The 25627-nt window shown below is 42.2% G+C and overlaps 1 protein-coding gene across 2 annotated transcripts; it reads left to right on the forward strand.

The window, feature by feature from the left end:
* Positions 1 to 1579: 1579 nt before the first annotated feature.
* ASRGL1 (asparaginase and isoaspartyl peptidase 1) lies at positions 1580 to 21749 on the forward strand. Of its 2 annotated transcripts, none has more exons than XM_032185301.1 (7): positions 1580 to 1623; positions 2626 to 2872; positions 7163 to 7305; positions 11789 to 11943; positions 15584 to 15702; positions 17584 to 17694; positions 20290 to 21749. In XM_032185301.1, exons 2-7 carry the CDS (start codon positions 2686 to 2688, stop codon positions 20523 to 20525), a joined length of 951 nt encoding a protein of 316 aa, XP_032041192.1. In that variant the 5' UTR covers positions 1580 to 1623; positions 2626 to 2685; the 3' UTR covers positions 20526 to 21749. The 2 variants fall into 2 exon arrangements, with proteins under 2 accessions (XP_032041192.1, XP_032041193.1); XM_032185302.1 differs by lacking the exon at positions 1580 to 1623 and adding an exon at positions 1892 to 2523.
* Positions 21750 to 25627: the final 3878 nt, after the last annotated feature.

Below are 25627 nucleotides of genomic sequence, written 5' to 3' on the forward strand. Positions count from 1 at the left end.
TCAATTTAATGTTACTATATAAATTTTGTGTTCAGCTGTCCATGCAAGCAATTGAAATAATTCTTCTAAAGTATTTCATTCAATTAGTATCAGTTTCCTGTTTTGACACTACCTCTGAAAGCAAGATAAAATATTCTATTAAAAAAGAGGTACTCTCAAATAATTCACATTCAAAATTTAAATTCCTCTTTGTTAATCCTATCAGTGACAATGAAAAACCATCCAGTGTAGTTCCTTTTAATTACACCATGCTAATTCATTTTAAACCAACGTTCAGAATCAAAACAGATCTTCAATTGAGTGACTGCACATTGCCATAAATCCTTGTTCTTCAGCACGGTCACGTCAACTCAACTCCTTGTGTGTCCAGAGTAGGCTGCATTTACTGCTGTCTCCAGAACCTAGCGTGAAACGAAAAATAGTAGAAAAACGTGAAGAGGTGGTGAACTAAACAGAAATGGTGAAGCAAGGCAGCTGGCTGCAGTCAGGTATAGGGTTTGCATAAATTCGGAGAAATTCTTATGTTTTTTTGCCATAAAGGTAAGAAACTATGATTTTATTTTTTTTTTTCAGTTAACTTTTTCATTGCATTTTTCAAGCATTTTTCTTATTTTTATTTTCCAGGAAGAATTTTTCAAGTTCCTCTTCTTATAGCAAGCAACTATGTGTTCTATCAGCAGCCTATTATTAAAAAAAAAAAAAAAAAAAAAAAAAAAAAAAAAGGCAAACATCTCTTGTCTTCGTTATCTATTTCGAATCTGAATGGATATATACAGTTTATTGTCATTTGGTCTCTTTCAGCTTGAAGACTCAGATTCCTTAGGTCTCACTACACCTTCCAGTTTCAGTTTATGTACACTTACGCAGTTTGTGTTTTGGGGATGAATAATCCCAGCTTGTTTAAAAGAGCAGAAGGCAGTGCGGATGTCATGTATTGTTGGGTTTTGATTTGGGAAAGAGGTGTCATTTTTCTAATGTAACTTGAGGAGAAACCAAGAGGCGGTGAGTGATGAGGAAATTAAAGGTGGTGTAACATCTGATAGGAGTAGGTACATCACTGAGAAGAAATAAAGGTGGTTATCGTCTCATCGTGAACAAACTGGCTGGTCCTGCACTGGGCACATCAGTGTACTCCGGGACACGTCACCTGCTAGAAGAAGCCGTGCTCCCTGGCTGCTCCTTCTGATTTTTGTGGAGATGTCACCTCTGTGCACCTGTGTGCAGGCATTTCTCCCACACCACACTGAGCCCTTTTCTGCGGCGGGGGTGAGGAAGGGACTGCTCATTTCCATCACCGGTGACAAACTGGGCTGTGGGGACACAAATTTACAGAGCTGGGAGCCAGAGCAACATCTCTGGCGCTTATACTCCCACATACACCCTTATTCTGCCAACACACACAGCACCACCGCCGAGCCTAAAGCCACCGGGCGCCGGCCGCGCAGGGGGCAGAGGGCGGCCGCCATCTTAGCGGCGGGCAGCCCTCAGGCGGCGGGGGGCGCCATGTCGGGGAGGGAACCGCCCGCCCGCCGCCACCGCTGCGGGCTGCGCTGGGGGACGGGACGGGACGGGACGGGACGGGGGCTGCGGGGGGGCCGAGCCCTTCTCTCGCTCTCCACAAGGGTGGGTGAGGCTGGATGGACGCGGAGGAGCCGGCTCGGGGCGTGGGGGCGGCCGGGGAGAGCCCCCGCCGGGCTCCTCCCTTTTGGGCGGCAGGAGCCGGAGCCCCGCGGAGGGCCGAGCGCGGCTGGCGGCGAAATAAAAACGCTTCAAGGGAGGGAGGCCTCGCGTACTGGGCTTCAGTGAAAAGGGAGAGTTTTCTGCCCTGTCTGGGGTTGCAGGGCACAAATAGGGTGGGCTGTGGGGACTATGGGGGCGCGGGCGGCCGGGGTAACGTCCGGAGGGTGTGCAGGTACGGTGAGGGAAAAGCAGCTGGATTTCCTTTTCCACAATTGATAAAAAATCCAGGGCCTGGGAATCATTTAATGTGGAGGGTGCATCCCTTCCTGCCCTAGCTTTCGGCAGGAGGTGAAGCGCTGTCTCCTGTGCGCCCCAGGAGCTGTAAGCGGTGCTGTTTTCCTCGTGGGAAGCGGCAATAAAAAGAGCTGACCACCAGGTCTAAACACTTCATTTTGCTGCCCAAAGTGCAACGTTTTGCAAGAGGTCAGAGGTTTGGCACCTAGGCAGCAGAGTTTTGCTGCTAACAGGGGTCAGCGACTTCATCTCTGGTTATATTATTGCACCTGAAGAACAGGATTACTCATCTAACAAGCAGCTCACAGCACTGAGACGCCGATGCTTGTTGCTGTGTAACTTGTAAAATAATAAGATCGCCAGATAGGCTTCGTGCTAAATCATGAGATCGTAGCGTACCTTTGCTTGAAAGGGGCCTCCAGAGGTCACCCAGCCCAGCTCAAAGCAGAGCTGAGCTCAGGGGTGTGCCAAGTTGCCTGGGGGCTCCTCTGGTAGGAACTTGAATATCTCGTAGGAGCTCCTTCGCCTGTGTGCTCAGCTTCCTGAGAGGTAAAAGCATTGAGGTCAAACTAAGCGTATTGTAACTTTTCTGCAGGGTGCTTTCCTCGTGTAGAAGGGAACAAATGCTAAATGCTGTTCTTTCCGAAGCAGGCTGATTAAGAGCAACCTGTTGGCGCTGCTGAAAGCCTTGGAAGGAATTTGGCCTTCAGGATGAAGCCTGTCATCGTGGTGCATGGTGGAGCTGGCCGGATCTTCAAAGAACGAGAACAGGGCTGTCGTACTGGCGTTATCAGAGCTGCACTGCAAGGCTACAGCGTCCTGAAACAAGGAGGCAGTGCCTTAGATGCAGTTGAGGAGGCAGTGCGATCAATGGAAGATGATCCTCATTTTAATGCAGGTAATTTTTCACGAAGTAAATTGGCGTATAATCATTATGTACGTTCACTATTTTGTCCTGATAGTTCTGAGAATACTTGTTTGCTCTCCTTTTGAAGTGGAGTAAATATTGGTGTCAGCAAGTAGCTTTTATCAGTATAATAAAAGAGCATTGTATATGCCACAGTTTCTTGTGAGCGCACTTGGGCAGACAAGTTACTCTTTCCTATTTTTTAGCATTTTGTACCTACCAATTCATTCTTTTGCTCCAGTATCACTGTTCTGTAAATCTTACCTTGTTGCTGTGATGTGTCTTTAGTTTTAAGACACAGACTCCTTCATGGAGTGTATGCTCAGTCAGTACTCAGATTTAAGTCACTTGAACGGAACCCACAGCGATATTTAAGCCTTAATGCTTGACCTTTACGTATTGCTAAAGGAAGGCAGTTTCAGTGGATTTTAGGAGTTCTTCTGCTAGTTATTGCTTGTAATTAGTGCTTTCATAAATAGTATTACAAAACTCACACTCTGCTGGTATATGAGTCATAAATTTATACAGTAGGGGTTTATAACTGAATTTCCTAGCAATTAATGTTAATTAATGTTAATGTTAGTTAATAGTCCGTATCATATAACCTCAAATTTATTACTTAGATGCATTTCAGTGAAAATATTTCACCATCCCCACCAAGGTATGTCAGGAATGAACACAGGCAGAAAGACCTGTCAAAGTTCAGTATTTCAGATGACGTACCTGTTTGTTATGTGGTTGCTTAATTTGCAGAGATTCACACATTCCTTCTGACCTTGTAATTGCGAATGAGGGAAAGACTTAATATGAAACTTTTCAGTGTTTTGTTACTGACTTGGGCTGACCTTCTTGATTTTCAGAGGTTTCAAACTAAACAAATGAAGCAGACTTAGAGGTGCAGTGTGTGCTATGAAGCTGTTGTATAATTAACATCAGGCTGGTGTTGTCTCATTTAACTTTTACTTCTCTTCACTTGCTCTCTAAATCAGTCACTAATCTTTAGGACTTTGTTTTGCTCAGGTCAGTAAATCAGTATATGTCTGGCCTTTGGTTCTCTGGGTTATGCCTTAAAATACCTCTCTGGACAGGCAGTTTAGCTTTGCTATTTTTAAAACATCAGCTTCTTCAGGGCAGGAAAAAATCCGAATTCTTGAGGAGCACCCCTTTCTGCCCAACATTTTAGGTGTACAATGTTAGCATGGAAGCAACTTCAATAGAAATATGAGTTTACAGGTTGTTTTCAACTCTTAATCATGCTGTATAAACAATTACATATGTTCTTGGTTTCCTATATACTAGTTTTGATGGTTCCGTAAATCAAAATTATGTAGATGGGAAATACATTTTAGCTGAGTGTGACTCTCTGTGGTGAAAGCTTGCTTTATAATGATCTGTCTACGCTCATTTATTTAACTTACAAATCTGCAGCATTTGAGCACTTAACTCTGGTAAGTAGGATCACAACAACTAGCAATATTTATACATGCTTTTTTTAACCCTTTAATTGGGCTTTTGTCACTAATACTGCTTTTTCTGAGCCATCCTGAGCTTGGGAAATGGGTGACAAGAAGTTAACTGAGACATGACGGTGTTTCTTTTCTCTGAGACCATTCAAGTAGCTCTTCATATTTTTTCCAGAGTTCTGCTTTACTTGTATTTCTTGTTTCTAGAGTTGTAGAAAGGAAGCTTGGGCTGATGCTTCAGTTACCAGTTTCTCACCAGAGCAAGAATTGCAGCCTCTCCTGTAGCGTGCAGCCCCTGATTTACACCTTCAGGCAGGGTTTGCTCCTTTAAAAATGATCAGATCATTTGAGGAAAGGATCTTAGACCCTGCCATAGCCAGCGACTTCTTAGATGGTTGTTACTTCACATTTTCTTGACATACAAATTGCAATATGTTTGTGATTGACTTCTTTGTGGTCCAAGGTTATGTTTATCCTTAATTATTTAATTCATCCAAATTATATTTTTGCGTGAGGGTGTTTACTTCAACCCGCACTAACAACGTTAAACCTTGTTTACGGTAGATTAAACAAGCAATTTTTAGCAAAATTTGCTTAGATTGGACTCGAGCCTTAAGCCCTTGTTTAAGTTTGTCTGTGCTGATCCAAGAGGCAAGTAGTCCTGTAATCACTTGCGTATGCCTCTAATTGTGCCAATGCTTATTAGATACAGCTGCTCTCAGGAGCTTGCAAAAGGGAGCTGACAACCACGCGAAGAGGGCCCTGATTGGAGTGGCTGTTTAAAACTCAACACGTGGTATTTACCCCTATAAAGTAAAAATGGGGTTTGCTGTTGTAATTTCTGGGAAGTGGCCAGGGTTACATTTCTGCAAGCCGTCTCTTTGGCAATTAGCAGGGTTAACCAGCTGGGTCTGTGTATGCCAGGTACAAGAGCTGCCGGTCCAGGACGTTAATCCTCTCACTCTTTCCTCCTCAGCCTTTGCAGGACTGTGTGGTCTGTAGATAGATGGAATCTCAGCACCCCTGCTGTGATTTTTGGTAACCTCACACTTGTCTCCCTTTAAATTTTCCATATTTTATTGTCTCAGTTTTCTTCCCTGGCTTCTGCTTCACAAGGGAGCCAATCTTTCTCCTCAGTGCTGCTGCCAGTGGATGCCTCAGAGGCAGGTAGCCCCCACCCAGGGTGCTGGAAGGCAGGAGAAAGGCCAGTCTCTAACCACTGGCTGCAAACGGAGGCAGGCAGCTGCCTTTGTCTGCAGGAACTGCCTGACAGTTTTCTGCTCAGGAACATTTAGGAAATCCCAAGGTGTATCCCGTGAGAGATCTCCAGCAGCCACTTGCAGTGCAGCGACGAGAGGAGCTGGTGGAGCTTCCCCTGGGACCGTGCTTCTGATCACTGGTATTTGAGGAAGGTGCACCCCAGTTCTAGGGGGAATTTTGTGAGCACAAGCAAGGGCTCACCTTGTCAAAGGGAACTAGCAGAACACGGCAGGGCTTATCCAAGAAACAAAAGATGACATGTTCCTTATATCAGAAGAAGGTTGATTTTGGAAGAGATTTCAGCACAGGTGGCAGGCGGGAGTTACCCGTCAGCTCTCCACGGATCAGCGCAGCCTAGAAACGAGCACGTTCTCAGCGATGTGGGACTGAACTCTGGAGTAGCTTGTACAATTGGAGAGGGGCAAAAAGTAACAGTTTGGGGCAGAGGTCAGGTGTGCGCGTGTGTTATGCCAGTTTTGGAGATGGCGGGAGGAGGATTACAGAGGCCCGTCGCCTCCAGTAACGGGGGATTTAGCGTTATGTTTCGGATCTGAAGTGCATAGGTGGAAGCCTTATGTCAGCAATTACTACCAGGAGTTTCTGCTGGGCTTTAATGTTGGTTTAACAGGAAAAGCAAACAAAATAACTGTTCTACTTCTGTGCAATGTTTGAGTCTTTCCATCTGAGGTGCTCTGTAAATCTGCCATGCATTTTGAATTTCTTTTTAAGTTTAGTCTTCTCCAGCCCTATTAGCAAGGCTTAAAACTATGCATTCCCCTGTGATACCCTTACTGGTGTTATTACAAAATGAGACAATGCACTTTTTTTTTTTTTTAAATCTCATTAATCTTCAGTTAGGTTAGTGTTAGCATTGATAATTACAGAAGAGAAATAACCACCCGACATTTCATTAGTTGATTTTTATTATTTTTTAATTAATTTGTCTGCTGTTACGCAGTGAGGAAGAACTTGTTTTTTTCAAGCTTTTGGTACAGGAGTGAGTGGACACTTCTACTCTGCTCTACCAACTTTGGCAGCTGCTTGGAATGCTGCCTGCCAGTAATCTTTCGATGGAACTGAACAACACGCCGTTCTGTTGGCTTATGCTGTGCCCTACAGTTGAAGAATCGCAAAGGTGAAAGCTTTATGTGTGTGTGAAGTGATCCAGGGGATAAAGAGCCTTGTTCGTGATTCTTTGTTGTTCTAACTTTCATGCCTAGCATATTATTTTGGATGGCATTACGTAATTGGCATTCTGAGTACTGTCTTGTGACTGAATTCATGATTTGTTTGAGTTTCAAGCGTGTTTTTTGTTATATAAAAATAAAACTCAAGGTTTTTAAGTAGCCATTGCACCCCTGAGCAGCGTAGCTGCTGTATTGTGTTCAGGAAGAAGGCACTTCCAGTGTGTCAGAACAACAATCAGGGAAAGAGAAAGTTTGCTTCATGAGATCTAATAATTAAATGAGCTGATGGTTAGCTCTTAATGACTTCCTTCTTTTTTCCTTAGCTCCTTTTTCCTCACCCCTTTTTATTTTACTTTTTTTTTTGTCTTTAGGCTGTGGTTCTGTTCTAAATGAAAAAGGTGAAGTAGAAATGGATGCCATTATCATGGATGGAAAAAATCTAGCCTCTGGAGCAGTATCTGCAGTTAAATGTATAGCAAACCCAATAAAACTAGCTCGGCTTGTCATGGAAAAGGTATGCTGAACGTGTACTTGAATTTGAAACATTTTTTCCCTTAGAACTTCATCCACTATATTAATGGACCTCAGTTACGTTGTGAAACCTCCCTTAAATCAGGGAAGACTGGGGAACGGATGGTAGTGCTTAGAAACTCGTGACTGTGAAGAACTTTTATTGTAAGTATTTATTAAAAATAGCACTCCAAGGAGACCTGAGTTCAGTCTTGCAGTTAGAAGGAACCTCAAGGAGAAATTGACCTAAACGTGTCAAGCTTCTGTAGTTCCACAGCTGGTACTGAAAATTGTGGGGAGGCTTCTTCATTTGGAGAGCACCTGTGCTGTCACTGAGTCTTCTGCTTGACATTCCAAGATAAAAGTTGGAAAATGTACTAGTGATTTTGCAACAAGGTGGAACTGAATTAATGACCCACTCATGCTTTTGTCCGTGAAATCCAGTTTCCTAGGATCCTAGGTGGCCTTCTCCATTGTCACCTTCTCAGGCAGCAGCCCTAACGTGGTCTTCCAGCAGCAGCAGATAACACAGGCACTGTGTGATGGAGGTTTTCCAAGAGCATCAGAGCTACCTGGGCAGCAGAACGATGATTACTTGGCCTTCTGCACGACATCCATCCCACCGTACTCCACTAAGAAGCCCCTCTTAGTATCTACCATAGCAAATGACTGTTGTTTTTCAGAAGTGGTGCAGGTGGTATAGTTCGGATGATAGAATAGGCCATTTGTGTGATATGAGCGTCTCTTTTACCATCACTACCCAGTGACAGTGATCACAAAGGTCATCCTGCTTTGCAGTGTACATTTCTCTTGCTGCTAGTGCAGCTCCCGCATGATTGAAAAGGGGTTGCAGTTGCAAGAACGCTTACAAACAAAGAGGAGGTATGTTTTTTTAACCTCTCAAAGCGATCTGTAGAGAAGGTTGAAATGTGATTTGTCCTCAACAGATTCCAAAGGAGATGGGAATTATTTTTGCCCTGAATTGTAGGATAGTTCTGCTTTCAGAATCAGAACTTTTCACTAAGCTATTTAATACAAAAGTGTCTTAAAATTTGTGCCTACAAGGATAAAGTCAAAACAACACTTTCTCTTTGTCAAGAACATTAAAAAGAAAAAGAAAAAAAAGAAAGCTTCGCAAAGTTTTCCCAAATGAAAAACATAAACCAAAACTTGCCCTCTATCTTTCTCATCTGTTTTAAGGCCTATCTTGTCATTATATGGTGCTTCAGGTGTTCAGAAATGTTGAGGCTAAATTTTAAAGGAAATCATAAAATTCAACTGTACAAGGCCAAGTATAACGGTTTGGCAATAAAACATGAAAGGAGAAGTACTTCCATTTTGCAGTGTAGTGTATTTCTGTTTGGCCAGATGCAATAAATTCTGTGGAGATGACAAAATTAAAATGTAAATGCGAACCTAAATCGCTTCATATAACCTGAGGCGAGCTTCTGCTGTTTTTCTGGCAGGTGTTATAAACTGGGGGACCAGCCGATGTCACCCTGCTGTTTGTTGTAGGCAGGGATTTTGGGACACCAACCCAGCCTATTTCACAGTGCTTCTCAGAGTGTATTTTATGTGTTTTGTTTTACTGTGAATAAGTGAAAATACTTTGAACTCTCTGACCCATAGGTGATAAGACTGGAGTTTCCTGAGGTCCTAAACATTTTAGGATGCTTATTTCCCAGTAGTATTGAGATGCATCACCACCCCAGGGAATTTTAAAACATGCAGCTCCTGAAACCTTGAAAAAGTAGCAAACAGTAAACCTCCCCACCTGCTTGTGATTTTTTGTTTCCATCCTATTACAGAACAATATGGGCTCCATCTGGTGGTCAGAGTAGCTCCTTAGACTGTTGTGCATGTTAATCCTGTACGGTGTTGCGATCTTACTGGGCTCAAACGTGCCCAAATTCAGGGTGTGGAAGAAAGGATGACACCAGAATGATTTCAGTCGTGACTTAGTGCACGTATTACTCGATACATAATACTGAACGTGTTAGTCTCTAGAGATGGAGGGCTTGCTACGTTAACTAATTAATCAAACAAATCCTAGAAAAAGCAGTTAAATTTTTGTTAAATTATTCCTATTTGTAGTGAATAAAAAGAAGATGATGCATTGAAACTACTTTATTTTTTTAAGTGGGGCATGTAATCCCCCTCAGCTCCAACACTTCTTTATGTGGGCATCACACAAACAGTGGAGCACTGATCCGTTGCTGTGCACAAGCTGCCTGCGTATACGTTTTCCCCTCCTGTATCATCCAGCTCTTTAAATTAGAGGAGAATTTAGGTTAGGACATCGGCTTCTCAAGACAAAGGTGGAAACTTCTGCTGTGCTCCGTGCACTGCCAAGCTTGTGAAATAAAGAGCTGGTCTGAATTCCAGGCCAGCTGTAGAAATCTGTGGGGGTTTCTCCTCTCTGCTTCCCGTAAAATTAACTAAACTTGCTCATATTTAACATTTGTTGGTTGTTATTAAGATCTCTGGAAACTATTATTTCTTTATTTTTTTTTCCTTTTGGGCTACTTGGTGTAAATGTATCCCAGAAGAAAATAGGCGCTTCAGGAAGTTAACAAATATATTCATGAAGCTGTAGAAAAAGAATGAGATGGAAAAATGTGCTTTTTGGTTGTTTGGCAATGTTCTAGTAGCTCTTTTGGTGGACAACATATATTGAGGAGAAAAATAAATTGAATTCTCCTTAGGGCACTTTTTTTTCCAATGAGAACTGCAAAAAAACTATCATAGCAGCTTTGTTCTTGTATATTCAAATATTTCTTGCTTGTGCAACTTATGAAGGGGGGCACGTTATCAGAAACTGCATATGGAAGGGAACCCTTTAAAATGTTCTAAGAAATAACTTTTTTTTTTTTTTTTTTAAACAATAAAACCCTCCTTGTTTTTTAAACTTCCTGAAAGTAATAGAAAGCCTCCATTCCTGACGAAAGCAAGTGATGGAGGAGAAAGCCTTCTTATACACATCAAGCCAAAAGAAAAGTTGAGTAGTATTTTCTATAAAAAACAAACAAACAATCTGAATTATCAAATTGTGTTTCTGGTGGTTTAGTTGCGGTGGCGGGGGGCAGCATTGCACAAAGTAGTTCTCTTGAACATTGCACACTTCAGCTTTGTTACAAACAGGTGGGTCTGTTACTGTCTGGTAACATCATGCAGCCTGAGAGGCTGTCCTCTGTTCTTCCAGGGACTTGCTCCTTGTGACTGGTACTCTTGTTCCCTAGGGTGCTACTCTCATGAACTGAATAATTAATTTGTCAGTAAAGAGATAATTGAATTCTTCGAGACGTTTGACATTAGGGCTTCCACATGCGTGAGTGGCCGGTCAGGAATGTTTTTCATGTGATGTCACGTTCCTGCTTGCATGAGCTTTTGAAGGGATTGGTGCAGAGCTGTAGTGTAGATTAGAGGTTAAGAGGAAACGTTTCATTCAGAGGGTGGTGAGGCCCTGGCACAGGCTGCCCAGAGAAGCTGTGGATGCCCCAGCCCTGCAGGTGTTCAAGGCCAGGCTCTTGGCTCTTGCTGTGCTCTGAAATGACTCAACACTGTACTGTCAGACCACTACTCCTCCAAAAACTTCCTAGGTCTGATGAGCAATTAGTATCTATGCAGTGGTCCAAGAAGTTGATGCTTAGTTTTGGACACTGATATAAAAAAAAAAAAAGATAGATTCTAGAGCTCCTACTAAAGCATAAGGATTAATGAAACAAACTGTTCTGGCGAGTCTCCCTAAAACAGGAATTAAGCAAGCCATAGGGACTTGGAAGCATGAATTTAACTAAGATTGTTGACTCAAGATCTGGTCTCAGTGCCTCACTAAATAAAGGAACCAAAATAGAGCTTCTGCAAGTGCAAATGTTGTTTGAAGAGAGCAAACAATTTTTTGTCAAACCTGTTAGAACAATATTCTGTTCTTAAATATGAAATTTTGGGTCTGTAAGAGTAGTAGCTTGTTGAAGGAACTACTGGACGTAAAATGGTTGAGCTGATGTTAAGAAGTGCTTGAAGGGAATGATACTGATTTTGTTGTTATTTTACTCCTACAAGGTGTAATACCTTCAAACCGAACAGGAATTTATTTACTCTTCTTTTCTTCTGAGTCAAATCCTTCTAGATCTCTTAGTGAACTGGACAAAACTGTTGTTCAGTTGAGCAGTGATTTGGTGATTAACTAACAACAGCACAGAGAACTTGCATACAAATTAGCAAAAAAGCAATTTTTTTTTCTTTACCCATTATAAGAAGTATTAAATAGATAAATGCAATTCTGTTGTACTAATGGTGGATGGATGTGTGTTTTGGAGACCTGATATGTTTTTCATTTAGTAGAAGAGTAGGAATCCAGGAAGTTTAAAAATAAGATGTGGAATTTTGTTGGTGTGCATACTTCTAAAAATAACAAGTGAATACAAAACTGCTCAGCATAAGGCAAAACAAGAATTGTCAGTTAATCTCTTGCCTATTTTCTGCAGACAAAGCACATGCTGCTGACTGACCATGGTGCACACCTGTTTGCTCAAGCCATGGGTGTTCCTGAGACTCCAGGGGAGAAACTCATAACTCAGAGATCTTTGGAGAGATGGAAGAAGAACCTTGAGCCAGACTCCAACCCTGAAGAGTTTCAGAAGTAAGTTTTTAACAATTTACTTTGTGATATCAGTTCCAAAAAACACAAAACAAAAAAAAAAACAAAGCCAACCAACCAAAAAACAACAACAAGAAAACAATCCCAAAGCTTTGAAGGTCTGTTCTCAGACCTGAGGAGATTTCAGTTCTGAGTGATTTGTGGTTTGATATAGTCTTCGTGGTATGTCCTTAAAAAACAAATACAAAACAGACAAACAAAAAAACCCTCAAAATCCTTTCAGTGAATTTGCTCAAGTGTAAGTGACTAGAATAAACTTGAACAAACTTAGTGATGCTCAAGAGAGAAGATTGTCAGACACTTGGACATAATACAGGCTTCGTGGCATTAATGGTGGACAAAATTAGCACTGTTATTACTTTGAAAATCACCAGCTCTGGAAGTGCATACAGCAATGTTAAGATACATGCATGCTTCACCTCTGTATAGTTGTTTTCTGTGAAGGAACTGTGAGTTAGAATATCTCCAGTGTGATATTTAAAATGACAAAGTGCGTGTAAAAAAATCATAAAACCGGTCTTGGTTAAGTATATGATCAGCTTTGTCTTTGAAGTGGATTAGGTGGTTAAACTACATCAGATTCTGACAAAGTAACTCCTCCTGAGTGCTGATTAGGGCTGTTAGTTACTCTAGGGAAGAGGGAAAACAATTGACCGAGACATTCAGTGTAGTAGTGGATGTGATAAACGATGCTCTCAGATGGTGTTGCACACCAGCAAAGTGCAAGTTATTTGGAAAATAAGCAAGCCGTGCATGACAAACGAGAGAGGAAGGAAAGGTGGATGGGAAAGGAAGGAAAATCATGAGATGTCAGAAATGTTTGTTATGCCTGTGAGGTAGCATAAACACGAACTTGTTTTGAGTGTGCACTTGTATGGCAGTGGTTGTTGCATGGGAAAATGCTGTGTTGCATACTGCTGCTCGTCTGTTCGGTGAAGTGGTAGTAAGGAGAGAAGCAGAGCTGAAGAACTCATAGATCAGAAGGATGATGTTTCTTCTGTGATGTTTCTTTCTGCATGTTAACTAAATTCCACGAAAGGGGGCCATAATATAGAAGCTATATGTTATGTTCATTAAATTGCTAAAAGAAAAAAAAAAAAAAAAAAACAAAAAACAACACCATGAGGTAAGTGTTGTAAATACGGTCTTGTAACCAAAATGAAGTTGTTCCTTGACCGTAAGGTCTCAGTCATAGTTCATCTAGCATCCAACAGAAGTTTGTCTGATCCGTGTGGTATCCAAGTTCTGTGTACTTGGATTCATTGCCAAGAGTTCTGGGGATGGCGTAGCTGCCACTGTCACTTGGCCTCCTGAAGATAGCAGTTGGAAGCATGGCATCTGAGTCTCTGTTCGTTCCTTATAGCTGCTTAGATTTCTTTCCTATAATAAGCAGCGTTAGGCATCTTCAATTTCAGCATTGTCTCGTTCTGGGGTACCTGGAAGGTTTGCGCATTTCTGGACAGCTTGAGACTTTTTCTTGTCTTAGCCACGCTGTTTTTTCCTGACAGGCAGTCCCCACATACATCAGCAACAGCGGTTGACAGAAAACTCTACTACTGATGCAGGCCTAAGAGAAGAAATAGCAGGTGTTTTATTCCTTGAGCTTGTTAACCTAAGTGCATGCAACTTCATGGGTATTGGGTAATGACAGATTTAGTCCAAAAGGAAGGAACAAATCCACTGTGTATCATCATATATGCAGTACAAAAGAATAATCATCAATAGAACAAAACCATTACTGCTAATAGCACCCCCTAGTATACTACAGGTAGGTGTTGATATTTTTGCTACTGTCAGTAATTAGCATCAGACATATGATTATAATATGATATCTCTGCTTAAACGGTTTTGCGGGCCTTGTAAATGCTTCTGAGTCAACCAGCTACGCAACAGATTGTTTATATCTTCCTTGCCTTTGTTCTGAAGATGAACAAGGAAAACATGTGACACTGAAGCAAGAAAAAAAAAAAAAGTTAAGAGGAACAGTAAGAAATAGTTGAGTGTTTGCTCCACAACAGCTGAAGTTGGATACACTCACTTAGTTACTTAGTTAGTTATCTCTGATTGAGCCCTTGTACCAAAATGGTTACCTGTTGCATATCTGATCAGTGTACTTTTATTATTCACGGGTGCTTAAGATGAATATGTCCCCTGGAAAACATACATCTGGACGTGCCTTTCTTAATTCCTCCGGAAGATCTAAGTTTGGTAGGTTGGAGGGCGCTACGTGTGTGTGCAGGGAGTACTGAATTTACCAATATTCTCTTCAGCAAATCTTTTGTACCAGATGGATGGGTGGGAAGCCCATCTGCAGCAGCATATCAGTTTGAGATGAGGTCCGTCTCCACCTAAATGTCAGAGCAGTCTGCGAGGCCTGTGATTCATCAGTCGACTTGGAGTTGCTGTGAATGAAGTGTAGGGACTGGCAGTGTGATCTTTTACATAAGCAGGAAGGAACAGGAAGTTGATTCTGTGAGAAATCGAGTTTCATGATACACAAAGACTTTTTCTAACTTTGTCTGATCTTAACTTAGATCCTGGGGTTACAGAGAAACGCTCCCCAATGCCCAGGCAACTTCCAAAGGTATTCCTATTGCACTCACCTGTTGGGCGGTTCCTTGAAGGACTGGCACAAGTTCTTTTCCTTTGTGGAGGAATTTTGGGGTATACCTCTCCTAAATAAATAATGTTCTACATTCCTGCATGAATTGCCAGGCTTGGAATATGTAGACGCTCATACTGTTGCTTCTCAGTACAGCAACTGTTAGAGTAAGTTACAGTAGCCCTTGTTCTCCACGTATGAACATATGTGTATATTTTAAGCACCTTACTAGAAATCAGGCAGTAGTTGAGATTTTTCTTCAGCGCATGAAGATTTTTAAGCTGGGTTGCTGTTTCAACAGATTCTACTGGCCAAGTGATTTAAACCTCAAGATTGCTGAGCTACAAAGTACAGAGAGGAAAATATGTATTAATGATGCATTATGAACAATGCTAGCTGAAAGGCACATAAATAACCTTTTTTTTTTTTTTCTGTGGTATTCAAACATTTAAGGGAATAAGGAAAAGGAAAGAGGAGGAACAGGAAGGAAATGATTCAGTGCATTCATAACATTGCTCTCTTCTCTGTATTTACTTGTTTACGGGCGTCATCATTAATAACTCCAGTTCACTGCCTAGTCAGACAGTGGAGACATGATTCCTGCATCTCTGAGCCCCTGTTTAGGGGCAAGTTGTGCATCAGGTGTGTCACAGCCAAAAAGCTGCTCCAGATCTGCAACAGAAATATTTCTGGCCTGTGTGATGGTGTGTTGTGCCTTTTATTTTGCCTGCTCACGTTGAAATTTCCATGCTATGATTGTAAACAAGTCATGGAGGGAGATCAGATTTTAAGGGAAAAAAAAAAACAAGTGCTTTCTGTGCTATTAAATAAAGAGCTGTGAGAATTGTTGTGTATTGGTGGTTATTTTTGTAATGAGGAGCATAGTAAAAAAATGGCTTTATGATGAGCAGTAATTTTTTGCAGTAATCTTTTTTTAAAGCTACCTGGAAGATAAATGCAACATGCTTTGGCAAGTAGGCTTTAATTCTACCTAATTTCGTGAACTGTTTTTCTTGGCAGAGACCTTGGAACAGTCGGTGCTGTTGCTATAGACAGTGAAGGAAATGTGGCTTGTGCAACATCCACTGGAGGACTCTCCAATAAATTGGTTGGCCGTGTTGGTGACACAGCATGCATAGGTATGTGGACTTGCCTCATGTTTTTTGGAGATATCTCATTTTTAAAAATAAATAAATATATCCTTCTTGTTATTATTAGTGAAATAAAGTAGAAATAGTGATGTATCTGAAATGGAGGCCTGACTTCGGTGTTGAAACTGAAACTCCTTAATACAAAGTGGAGTTTGCAAGTAGGGATTAGGAGCAGAGGCGTGGTGCTGTCATCTTCATCCAACATTTTTCTGTCTGGAAAATGGGGAGGTCGCTTCTTTTTCCATCCTTCTCTGACATTTTTTTCTGTGTCTCTTTTTTGCTCATTCTAATAAAGCTATCCATTTGTACATCCGTGCTCACGGTTAAGTCAAAAATGTAGCCTGCTCCACACTAAGGTGCTGTTTTCTGGATGCTTAAAGTACGTGTAGTTGTAATTAGGGCTATATCCGTGAGCCAGAACTGCGGGATGTCTGGCAACTTTGAATAAATTCCTGTTCTTAGAGAGCCCCGATAAGGCTGCCTCAGAGCCTAACAGAGGCGGTGCAGAATAAGAGAAATATTTTAAGAGCTCTCTTATCCAAGTATAAAGAGACACTTGAAATCCCTTCCCCAGACTTGTTCCTCTCACGGGACAGACTTGCTATTTGATTACTTCAGAGTTATACCACTGAGTTGGGATTTGGAAAATAATTATTTTTAGTAAAACATGTTCCACACACAAATAGCACTGCCATTGGCATACGTGATTTTATAGGACTAATACTAACTTTTCTCACACCCAAAGTTACTAATATTCTGGTGCCCTCGGTATTGTGAATGTCATTTTCAACTTCGTTTCTGACTGCAGATGCCCTTTCTTAGGTAGGTCATGTTCAGGGCACTTACAGCATGGGAAATGTCTGCGAGGGAGAAGTGAAACTGGGCACTGTTCCGTGCGCTGCTTTCAACTTCTGTTGTTCCTGGAGGTCTGCAGGATTGGGTAGAGGAACGCCAGCTGTGCTTCTAAATGTTTGAGCCTATCGAAGGGGGGGTCGACAGGCTGGTTGTGGCACTGTTTTTCCACATGTAAATCACGGCCTGTTGGAAAGTGCTGATCTGATAAGAAGGTAGGAAAGGGAAGAAGCTTTCATTGCTCTTCTACACCTCTTTCCCCTCCCATGCTATTTTGTTTATCCATGTAATTCTGTGGTGTGCACCTCCCCAGCTCCTGGGAAATAGTTCTCGTAGGAGATGCTTAGGAGATGTGCTGGAAACATGGGTGTAGAGCATGTGGAAGCTTGGTGTAGAACAGGGTGTGGAGCATGCCAGCAAAACAAGGATGGGTAAAAAAAAAAAAAAAAAAAAAAGTGGGATTTCAAAGGAAAAAAAATACTCTGCTTGTGGGGAGGACTGGAGAGAGTCTTACTCTTCAGGGTGCCTTGTGATGCTTCACCAGAGCCCAGGCTTTTCAAATCTCTGATCTAACTTTGTTCTTGTAGTTAAGTCCCTCCCCAGATTTTGGTCACTTAGCATTGTACTTAAAAGATCTTCCTTCATTCCTTCTTTTTGTAACGTGTGACCTGGCATTCTGCGTCCCATCGCTGTTCTGCTGATCCTCAATGCACTGTTCCTTGCTGTTTTGGAAAATATTTTCCCCCATCCTGGCTCTTACGCTACAACCAGATCACTAATCTTCCAGTTCTCATAACTTGGCAATTGAACTTCATCTGGCTATTGCTGGTCTCTCTCGTATGTTGTGTGTTGAAAGTGAGGCAGAAATGAGAAGGACGCTTCAGTATTTTGCTCCCAGAAGTGAGCAGAACTTCCAGACCTTAGGAAGAAAAGTTTGGTTCGTATTTTAAATAATGCAGAGCTTGTAAATTGTATTTTATAAAATACTGCCTTTTATTTTTTTTCTCCTCTGAAAAGGAAGCGGAGGTTATGCTGATAACTGTTCTGGTGCCACTTCAACCACAGGACATGGAGAGAGCATTATGAAAGTGGTCTTGGCCCGACTGATCCTCTATCACATGGAACAAGGTATATTCCGAACTTCCTGTGAGCTGACCTGAGGGGGATAGGGAATAATTATTCCTGCCTAATGACAGGTTGCAGATTATGTGCTGTCATCCCAGAACAGCTGTCAAAGGAGCTGCTCCCAGACACGTGTGGATGGGTTACCTCTCTTTAGAAGAAACAAAACAAAGTACTAGAGTATAGCATAGCCACAAGTGGGCAGAAATATCTGTGCTACTCGATGTTTAATCACTTTTAGATGAATGCATATTAAAATATATTATTGTCTACATTGTAATGTTTAACTGAAGCTTTTTAAATATTTATTTCTCTGTTTTACACTAAAATGTTTTGAACAAAGTAAAAAACAAAGACAAGATATTTTTAAGGAATCAACAGGGGAGAGTTAAAGCTAAAATAAAATCAGAACTGAAATCAGAAAGCTTGGAATATCACCTTTCTAGTAAGCTGTAATAGCCTTTGTTTTAACAACTGATTATAGCAACAGAAATGCTTTTAAGACGTTTTAACTATGATTTACGTTTTCATTTTGTTTTGGAAAATCTACTAAACTGACGGGGCGGGTATGTGGCAAACAGCTGACACAGTATGTCTTCTGTGACTGTAACACAATCTGCCTGTGGGATGACCCCGTGGAGCTTTACCTTCATGATCTAGCCTGCCATGTAACCCCTTGATTATATTACAGCCTGTGAACATTGCCAGACAACATACTTGCATTGCATGCGATTGAAGAACCATCAATATAGATATCAGCAGTATTTTTAGAAAGCCGTGGCTGTGGGGCAGCATGCTGTAACCGGCTTCGAGACCAGACGAACTGGAAATAGTTGCAGAACTTCCAATTTACATTTTTGTGAGAGAAACAATAAGTAGAGAGAGATTTAACAGCTGAGAGTGTTTTTATTATGCTTTATAGAGCTGGTTGCATATACAATGGATGCATTTCTCTTTAAATCTCCTGGGTCATGTTATAGTTTCAGCATAAAATACAACCTACGGGTTACTTCCCAAAGCTCTAACACATCGCGGTCTCCCCTTTCTCTCCATGTTACATCCCTTGCCATTCAATTCGTGAATGGCTTTCTAAGCTCTATTTACTCTAAACCACAGAAACCAGTTTCTTCTCTTGATTGAAGTTAACTGCATTGCAAAACCTCTGCATTGATAGTAACTGTCTGGCTCGTGATGCACCGTGCAAACGAGACAAAAAAAACCAACTCAATCCACACGTGTGCATGCTTAAAAGGAGTAATTAGTTTGCACTGGTTCACCCTGCTGCCAGCGCTTGCTCTACCTTCATTCATGCTGCCCAGAAGTATAACAGAGTTGCCAGGAAAACACGTCAGCAATAGGCCTTTTTTTTTTTCCTTTTATAACGTTTCCATGAAGGCGCTGAAAATAATCTCCCAAGTTATCATAACTTTTTGAGTCCTTGAACGGTCAACTGAAGTTGCATATTTAAAAATAACTTCAGAGCTCTTCCATAATTCTGTTCAGCTGTCCAGTAATTCACGCAGTAAATACCTCCTTTTGGGACCACTGCTACAACATTTATTTTCTTATTTTATGAGTGAAGTGCTTTGCCAGTCCTGATGGCTGCTGGAGTCTCCGCCTTACGGCGGCAGCTGTTGTCTTGATGAAAAATCAAACAGTGAAATACTGACCCTTTGAAGTCAGTGCCACTGACTTGAATAGTCCCAGCATCGCCCATAATGACACAGAATGGGGCTTGATCCTGTCAGTCACCAGTGCTGTGAATAATTCTGATTCTGCTGGTTTTGTTTAACTCAAATTTTGCAGGGAAGACGTGAAGGTCATTTTGTATTCCGCATCATAAGCTGCATAACGTTACCAATTGTGTACGCAGACTTGCAGCGAGCAAAGATTCCGCGGCTCTTACAGGCTTGTGTGTATAATATACACAGTAACACAGATCTATGTCTGAAGTATTGCCATTAATATGAATTAAGTGTAATGAAAAGATAAAGTCGCTGTGCTGGTGCTTTCTGACATCAAGTACATTTCATCTTAATCTTGCCTGATACTTTCAGAAGTTCAGAGCAACGCCAGTCTCTGTTTTTGCTGCAGATTTTGATTACAGAAATGTGAAGTACATGCTTTGGGCTACAGCGTGGCCAGTAGACGTAGAACACAGATGCTGACTGACATTTTTGATTGTTTTAATGTGTGTTTTTTTTTCTTTTCAAATTGTAAATGCCTCAGACCTAGCTTATGGGAGGTGTTTGACAGCAAGCGTGCAGATCAGCCTTTCTCCCTTCAGATGATGGCATAAGAAATGTTACGTCTTGACCATAGAGTTGACGAATTAGTCTGTATCAAACACTAAAAGTGAAGTGTAATCTGAAGCTATTCAAACCCTGTCTTTGCAGCAGAACCATACCATAGCAGCTATTTGCAGCTGTCCAGCACCTTCCTATAAACCAGTTCCTTTACCACAGTGGAAGTTTTTGGCCAGTTTAGCTGAAAGAGGCATTAGATTTGGCTGGCTCCAACTGGGAGGGTGTGAAACTTGAAGGGAATTTTAGAATTTATTTCAAGACAGGTATTGGGAAGTTATCTTGTTCTCCTTTTCAGGAATGTCACCAGAGATGGCTGCTGACACTGCGTTAGACTACATGAAGACTCGAGTTGGGGGCCTGGGAGGTGTTATTGTTGTTAGCAATTCAGGAGAGTGGGCAGCAAGGTTCTCCACCAAGCAGATGTCCTGGGCTACTGTAAAGGATGACGAGCTACATTATGGGATTTATGCTGGGGAGAAGCACACAAAATCTGTTGATGAAGCGCTTGCGTCTGGAAGCGAGGGATTCTGAGAATGAAGAATCATTGACTAAGGAAGAATGAAGAACTCCTGTTTCTGTTGGAGGACAATGACAATTCAATCTTTCTTTTGATATCTGCGCTCTTTTGATTGTTTCACAGGCATTCATCAAAATGAAACGTGGACGTAGTTGTCATGGATATGTGTGTGTGTAGTGCTTACTGATACCTGCGCACAGTCAGGAGATCCTCCTTTTCTAAATGTGAAAGAGAACAGTCAGTAAGTAGAGGGTTATGGGCTTCTTGGTCAGCATGCCTCAATTCTACCTTAAAGGGAGCCTAAGTTTCAGGATCAGAGGAACTCCTTCCCACCCTTGTTGTCAGACACTGCTTCTGAGATTATTTAAGAAATAAATACTTATTAACTAAAAATTGAATTTTGAAAGTGACATGGCTCTCTATGTCTCTTGAGCAGCCATCCCATAATAACAAAGCGCTTACTGTCAGGGAAAAATCATCAAGCAGCAGTAAAGAGGTAAGACTAACTCACTGTCACAGGCTTGAGGTAATGCTGGGGAGAAAATAATGAAGTTAAGTAAATAGCTTTTCTCCAGAGTTGGGAACTGTGACACTTTCTAAGGAGTCTTATTTTATTCTATTCATCAGCATCAGGCCTAAAACTAAAAATCAGAGAATGCAACAAAGTAGGCTCCAATATTTTGATGTAGATGTGGATAGTTAACAGGAAGAATATATTACAGCCTTAATATGTGGAATGGTAATAACAAAGGTCGTGATTCCTATAAATACAAATAAAGCAGCAGTCTTTGCTAAGCAAATACAAGGTGATGAGCGCCTTATATGTCCAAATAAGAGAAATGAAGATTTACTGGAAAATGATGATCTATAATCAAGTGATAAAAGTTGCACTGTAACAAATAAAACTGCCTCTTGTAACAAGTTTCTTCTGTGAAGTCAACCATTTTCTGGAGAAATTGTCTTTTTAAAAAAGAATTGACGTTCTGCATTGCCTCTTTCCAGTACAGTTTCTTCATTAAGATTTTGCTCTTTTTAATTAAAACAATGCAAAAATATTTAATTTTCCCCACGTTTTATGACTTAACTAGATTGTTTTTGTGTTGAAACTGTAATAATTCTATGGATTTTAGCTGATGTCATGTCTTTGGTTTCCTTTGAAACCAAATGTGTATGTATGGCATGCCAGCATACTGTGGAATGTTCCCTTTGTAAGATAACTCAAATAAACATAGCAAAAATCTTAAATTAGGTTTGGAAACTGCTCATACCTGTATCCCAACTACAATAAGCCATGTTATTGAGTTGGCTCATACAGAACGGTGAGGTTGCCAAGACTCTCTGACCCCCCTTCTACATTAATCCTCGTTTTATTAGATGTTGCAGGTGAGCGGACGTGAGCAGTGGTAGTTCAGGGGCAGACGTCTTCTGCAAAACAGCCATGGAGTACTCACGTACCTTGTTCCACGGGAAATAATGCAGAAGATGGCTGCTACCTAATCACTAGCTGGTTATGAAACAATAGAAGTGTTTAAGATGTGCTCATCATCAGAGGGAAATAGCCTGAGCAAAAAATAATGTTTCTGTTTTTGTGTGTGGGATACCAGTCTTACAGGGACAGGCTGTTCTCCGGAAGAAAGTGGTGTTGTCTTAGCTTCGTTGCCAGAATATCAAGGTAATCCAGATTTTGTGTCAGGCTTCTACTTTGTTTACCTCACCTGTCCCCAGAACCAGATTAAGTTTAGGACAGACAATAAAGAACGTAATTTGTGAGTCCTACCACATCTCACTTTGCAGCAGTGTTTGATGAAATTGCTTAATGACTTTTTAATGAAGAAGAATGGAACTTGGATGTGTTTAGAGCTAAATGATAATATGGAGGCGTGGATGTTGGCTTTACAAAGAGAAGAATACAAAAACCTTGTGTTATACCTGCTTTTGAGCAGATCAGAGAGCATGGCCACTGTTCCTTTACTCGAAGTAGCTGTGGAGACGCATGCTTGCCCCACTAAATAGCACAGCAGCTGGTGCAGCATCGTCAAGCTGCGGTTTGTTACGCCGTCGGAGTGGATGCAGCCTGCTCTGGGCAAGCTCCAAGTTGTCCAAAACCCTGGTGGCTGTTGGTGTAGCAGCAAGCACAGGGTAACGCACCTGCGGAGCGGTTTATTGGGGTTTGGCAGTACACAAACCCGGACAGTTGGCTTAGGGTTAGCTTTGAACGAGTTCACATCTGCCCAGGAGGTGCCATCAGCCGCGGCAGCAGCACGGATACTGCAGGGCTGTCAGAGGGAGCAGTGTATGGTTACTGTGGTTAATTCACCTCAGCTGTTCTCAGGAATATAATGTAATAAATAGCTGGCACTTAACAAAGAGTGTTGTTCTATATAGGTTCTTGTATCACTCATCACCAGGCTAGCTGGGCACCTTCCAACAGTGCATTAAGCAGTGGGACTGCCATCTGCTCTGTGTGATTTGTTCTCTTACCAGCTCCTTGGGAGCGTGCTCTGTACTCCCGTGTTGTGAAAAAGCATCTGTTTGTCAAAAATACGCGTGTGCTCTTACGCCTTTCCTGCTGAAGCACGGGTAGGAATGAGGAGGTGTCCCTTGCACATGGATTGGGGACGTTTGATCATCCTTAGCCTGCCTGGAGTTTGCTCCACAGCCCGAGCGCTGGCAGCTTATGCAGTGCTCTAGGGCTGGGGGCTTTTCTTCCAGCTGGCTGCCTGAGGCACAGCTCACCCGAAATATATGCAGTTTCCCCATGAAATCTGTCCAGCAGACAGACTAGACTCTTCTAGGACAGTTCTCCCCTTCCCCATAAGAAGGTGGGACGATAACAATATTTAGGGATAACTTTTGAAGAAACTGGAGAGGTGAGGATGAAACTGTTTTCAATTTCATTTTCATCAGAAACTCATTTTCAGATATGCTTTTCCATGTGAAAGGTGTCCCCTTGCCTTTGTGACTATTGATATTCCTCTTTGTAGGGGCTTTAACAGTTTTTGTAATTGCAGATACAGCTGATAGAGTCGAAAGCCACTGAACTTCAGCGGAATAAATACTTGCACCAGGACGGGAAGCTGTGTGCTGTTGTCGTGCACTGCTGCTGGAAGCGAGCCTCTAATTCAAACGGCTGTGACCTGGATATCAAAGGAGGAAAATTAGAGGTCTGTTGCCAAGAAACTGAGTGTCCTTGGCATGTAGCAAAGCAGCAACAGAGTTTTAATTATCTAATTAAAGTGTGGCGTCCCGTTATTTTACACCCTTCAGAAAGCCAGTTGTGTATGTTCTTTTTTTTTTTTCCTTAATGCTCCGCAGAAAGGGCTCCTGAGCTGAGCAGGTAGCAGCGACTGGTGCACGTACCAAGGCGAAGCTGTTAACTGAGGTGGCCGAGCAGCGAGCATCGACCTTACTCCTGCGGTGCTAGTTCTGTGCAGGCCTTTCTTCTCAATCTTTGCTAGTTATAAGCAAGTAAAAAATGTTCTCTGGGAGATGTAGAGCGTCACTGCTCGGAAATACGCTTTTATTTTTTTTCACTGTGCTACTTTGTCCTATGTTTTAGCTGTCTCTGGGGTGGTTTTCACTGACTTTGAAATCTATCTTGGCAAAGTTTAGTGGCACTCACTGTTTTGCTTGTTCCTCTTTTGGTAGGCTTTTTCTTTGATATGCTCCGATAAATATTTGCTGTGGGACAGATTTCAATCTTGGTTACGTCAGTCTAAATTAAAAGTGCAGTCACTGAGGTCCGTGATTGCACTAGAGGAAGTGAAATCAGACATGGGCTGGCCTGTCCACAGCCAGCGTCTCTGAGCATTCAAAAGGCCTTCCCTAATGAGAGGGGGAAGGTAAGGACAGAGAGTGTGGCATGGGAAGGAATGGGGGAAAGCAGGACGCTGATCTCAGGCACTGTCAGAGCAAAAGGATGGCGAGGGAAACAGTTAAATGCGTATGCTGGGAAATAAGTAGGTGTCAAATGAGTCACGGAAAGGAATCTGAGATCACGCAGATAAGGGTGAGCGAAGACTCGCTTGGTTTTAGAGGTGTAAACCAAGAGCGAGGGGAATCTCATTTTCCTTTCCAACACGCTCCCCGCTCTCGGGTTATTGGGGGCACATCTGTACCCCTTGCAGCTCCTCCGTTAAGTCCTTTTCAGCCGCGGATGTCGCCGGTTAGGGCGCAGGCGGCCCGGGCTCAGCCCTCCGGCGCTGCACTTTTGACCCTTCCCTGCTAGGGCTTTGCTCCAGCCCAAGCTATGGAAACGCACGGCAGCGTGCAGCTTGCTGAATGCTCAGCTGCTTCTGGGCTGCGTGGCTCTGCCCTGCCCTGCATAGCTGCCCCTGCGCTTAGCAACCCGGCTGCCCTCACAGCATCACCCCCGTTCACCCCCCTGAGTGTTTCCAGGCTTTCCTGGTGGTAACGCACACCCTTCTGCAGGTTTGGGGCATTGCTGGCCATGGCCTGCGGCAGCAGAGCCACCAGGGCTGGCTAGGAAGGGAGACAAAACCCAGAGCCACCACTAATTTCCACAGGTACTAACGAGTGCCAAGCTAATACACACAGTAAATACAGACCTTACCGTTTTAGCACTTGCTTTTTCTCAGCAATTCCCAAATGCCCCCTCAGAAGCAGTTTCTAGAATAATTAAGAAACTTCCTCTCCTTTGGGCTGGAAAACTGTGCGGTTTCCTGGGTCACGGGTGCTCTCGTGTCCTCCATAGCTGAAACTTGTTTGCTTCACAGAGGAAGGATACAGCCAATACTTCTCTCCTGTCCTGTATTGCAGAAGATAATTTGTGTTTGGTTTAAAAACAAACAAGACTGGTAAAAATTCCTGAGTAAAACCACAAGAAGAGTCTTCTGTCTCACCTCAGGTATCCCCTCTGAGATCCTTGGCAGTGAGTGTGGCTTAGCTAAGGCCCTAGTGAGCTGATCAGTCAGAAATGATGAAAAGCCAGTGGAACATGAAATCTAGCATGATTTTAAGTATTTTAAAACATAGTCTTACCTCCCAAATAAAGAGGCCATAGGTATAGGTGCTTCTCTCCGTTACTTCTGCATTAAGCCAGTAACTTCTGAGGAGGTAGCCTCTATTCCTGCCACCGACAGAATGAAAATGAGGA

This window comes from Aythya fuligula, chromosome 3 (genome assembly GCF_009819795.1).
Source record: "Aythya fuligula isolate bAytFul2 chromosome 3, bAytFul2.pri, whole genome shotgun sequence".
Lineage (NCBI taxonomy): Eukaryota > Metazoa > Chordata > Aves > Anseriformes > Anatidae > Aythya > Aythya fuligula.

Bases quoted from the DNA above. Each gene is read 5' to 3' on its own strand.
- ASRGL1 (XM_032185301.1), top strand. From the start codon at position 2,686: ATGAAGCCTGTCATCGTGGTGCATGGTGGAGCTGGCCGGATCTTCAAA. The intron at 11,944-15,583 runs GTAAGTTTTTAA...TTTTCTTGGCAG, and splicing joins AACCCTGAAGAGTTTCAGAA to AGACCTTGGAACAGTCGGTG. The intron at 17,695-20,289 runs GTATATTCCGAA...TCTCCTTTTCAG, and splicing joins CCTCTATCACATGGAACAAG to GAATGTCACCAGAGATGGCT.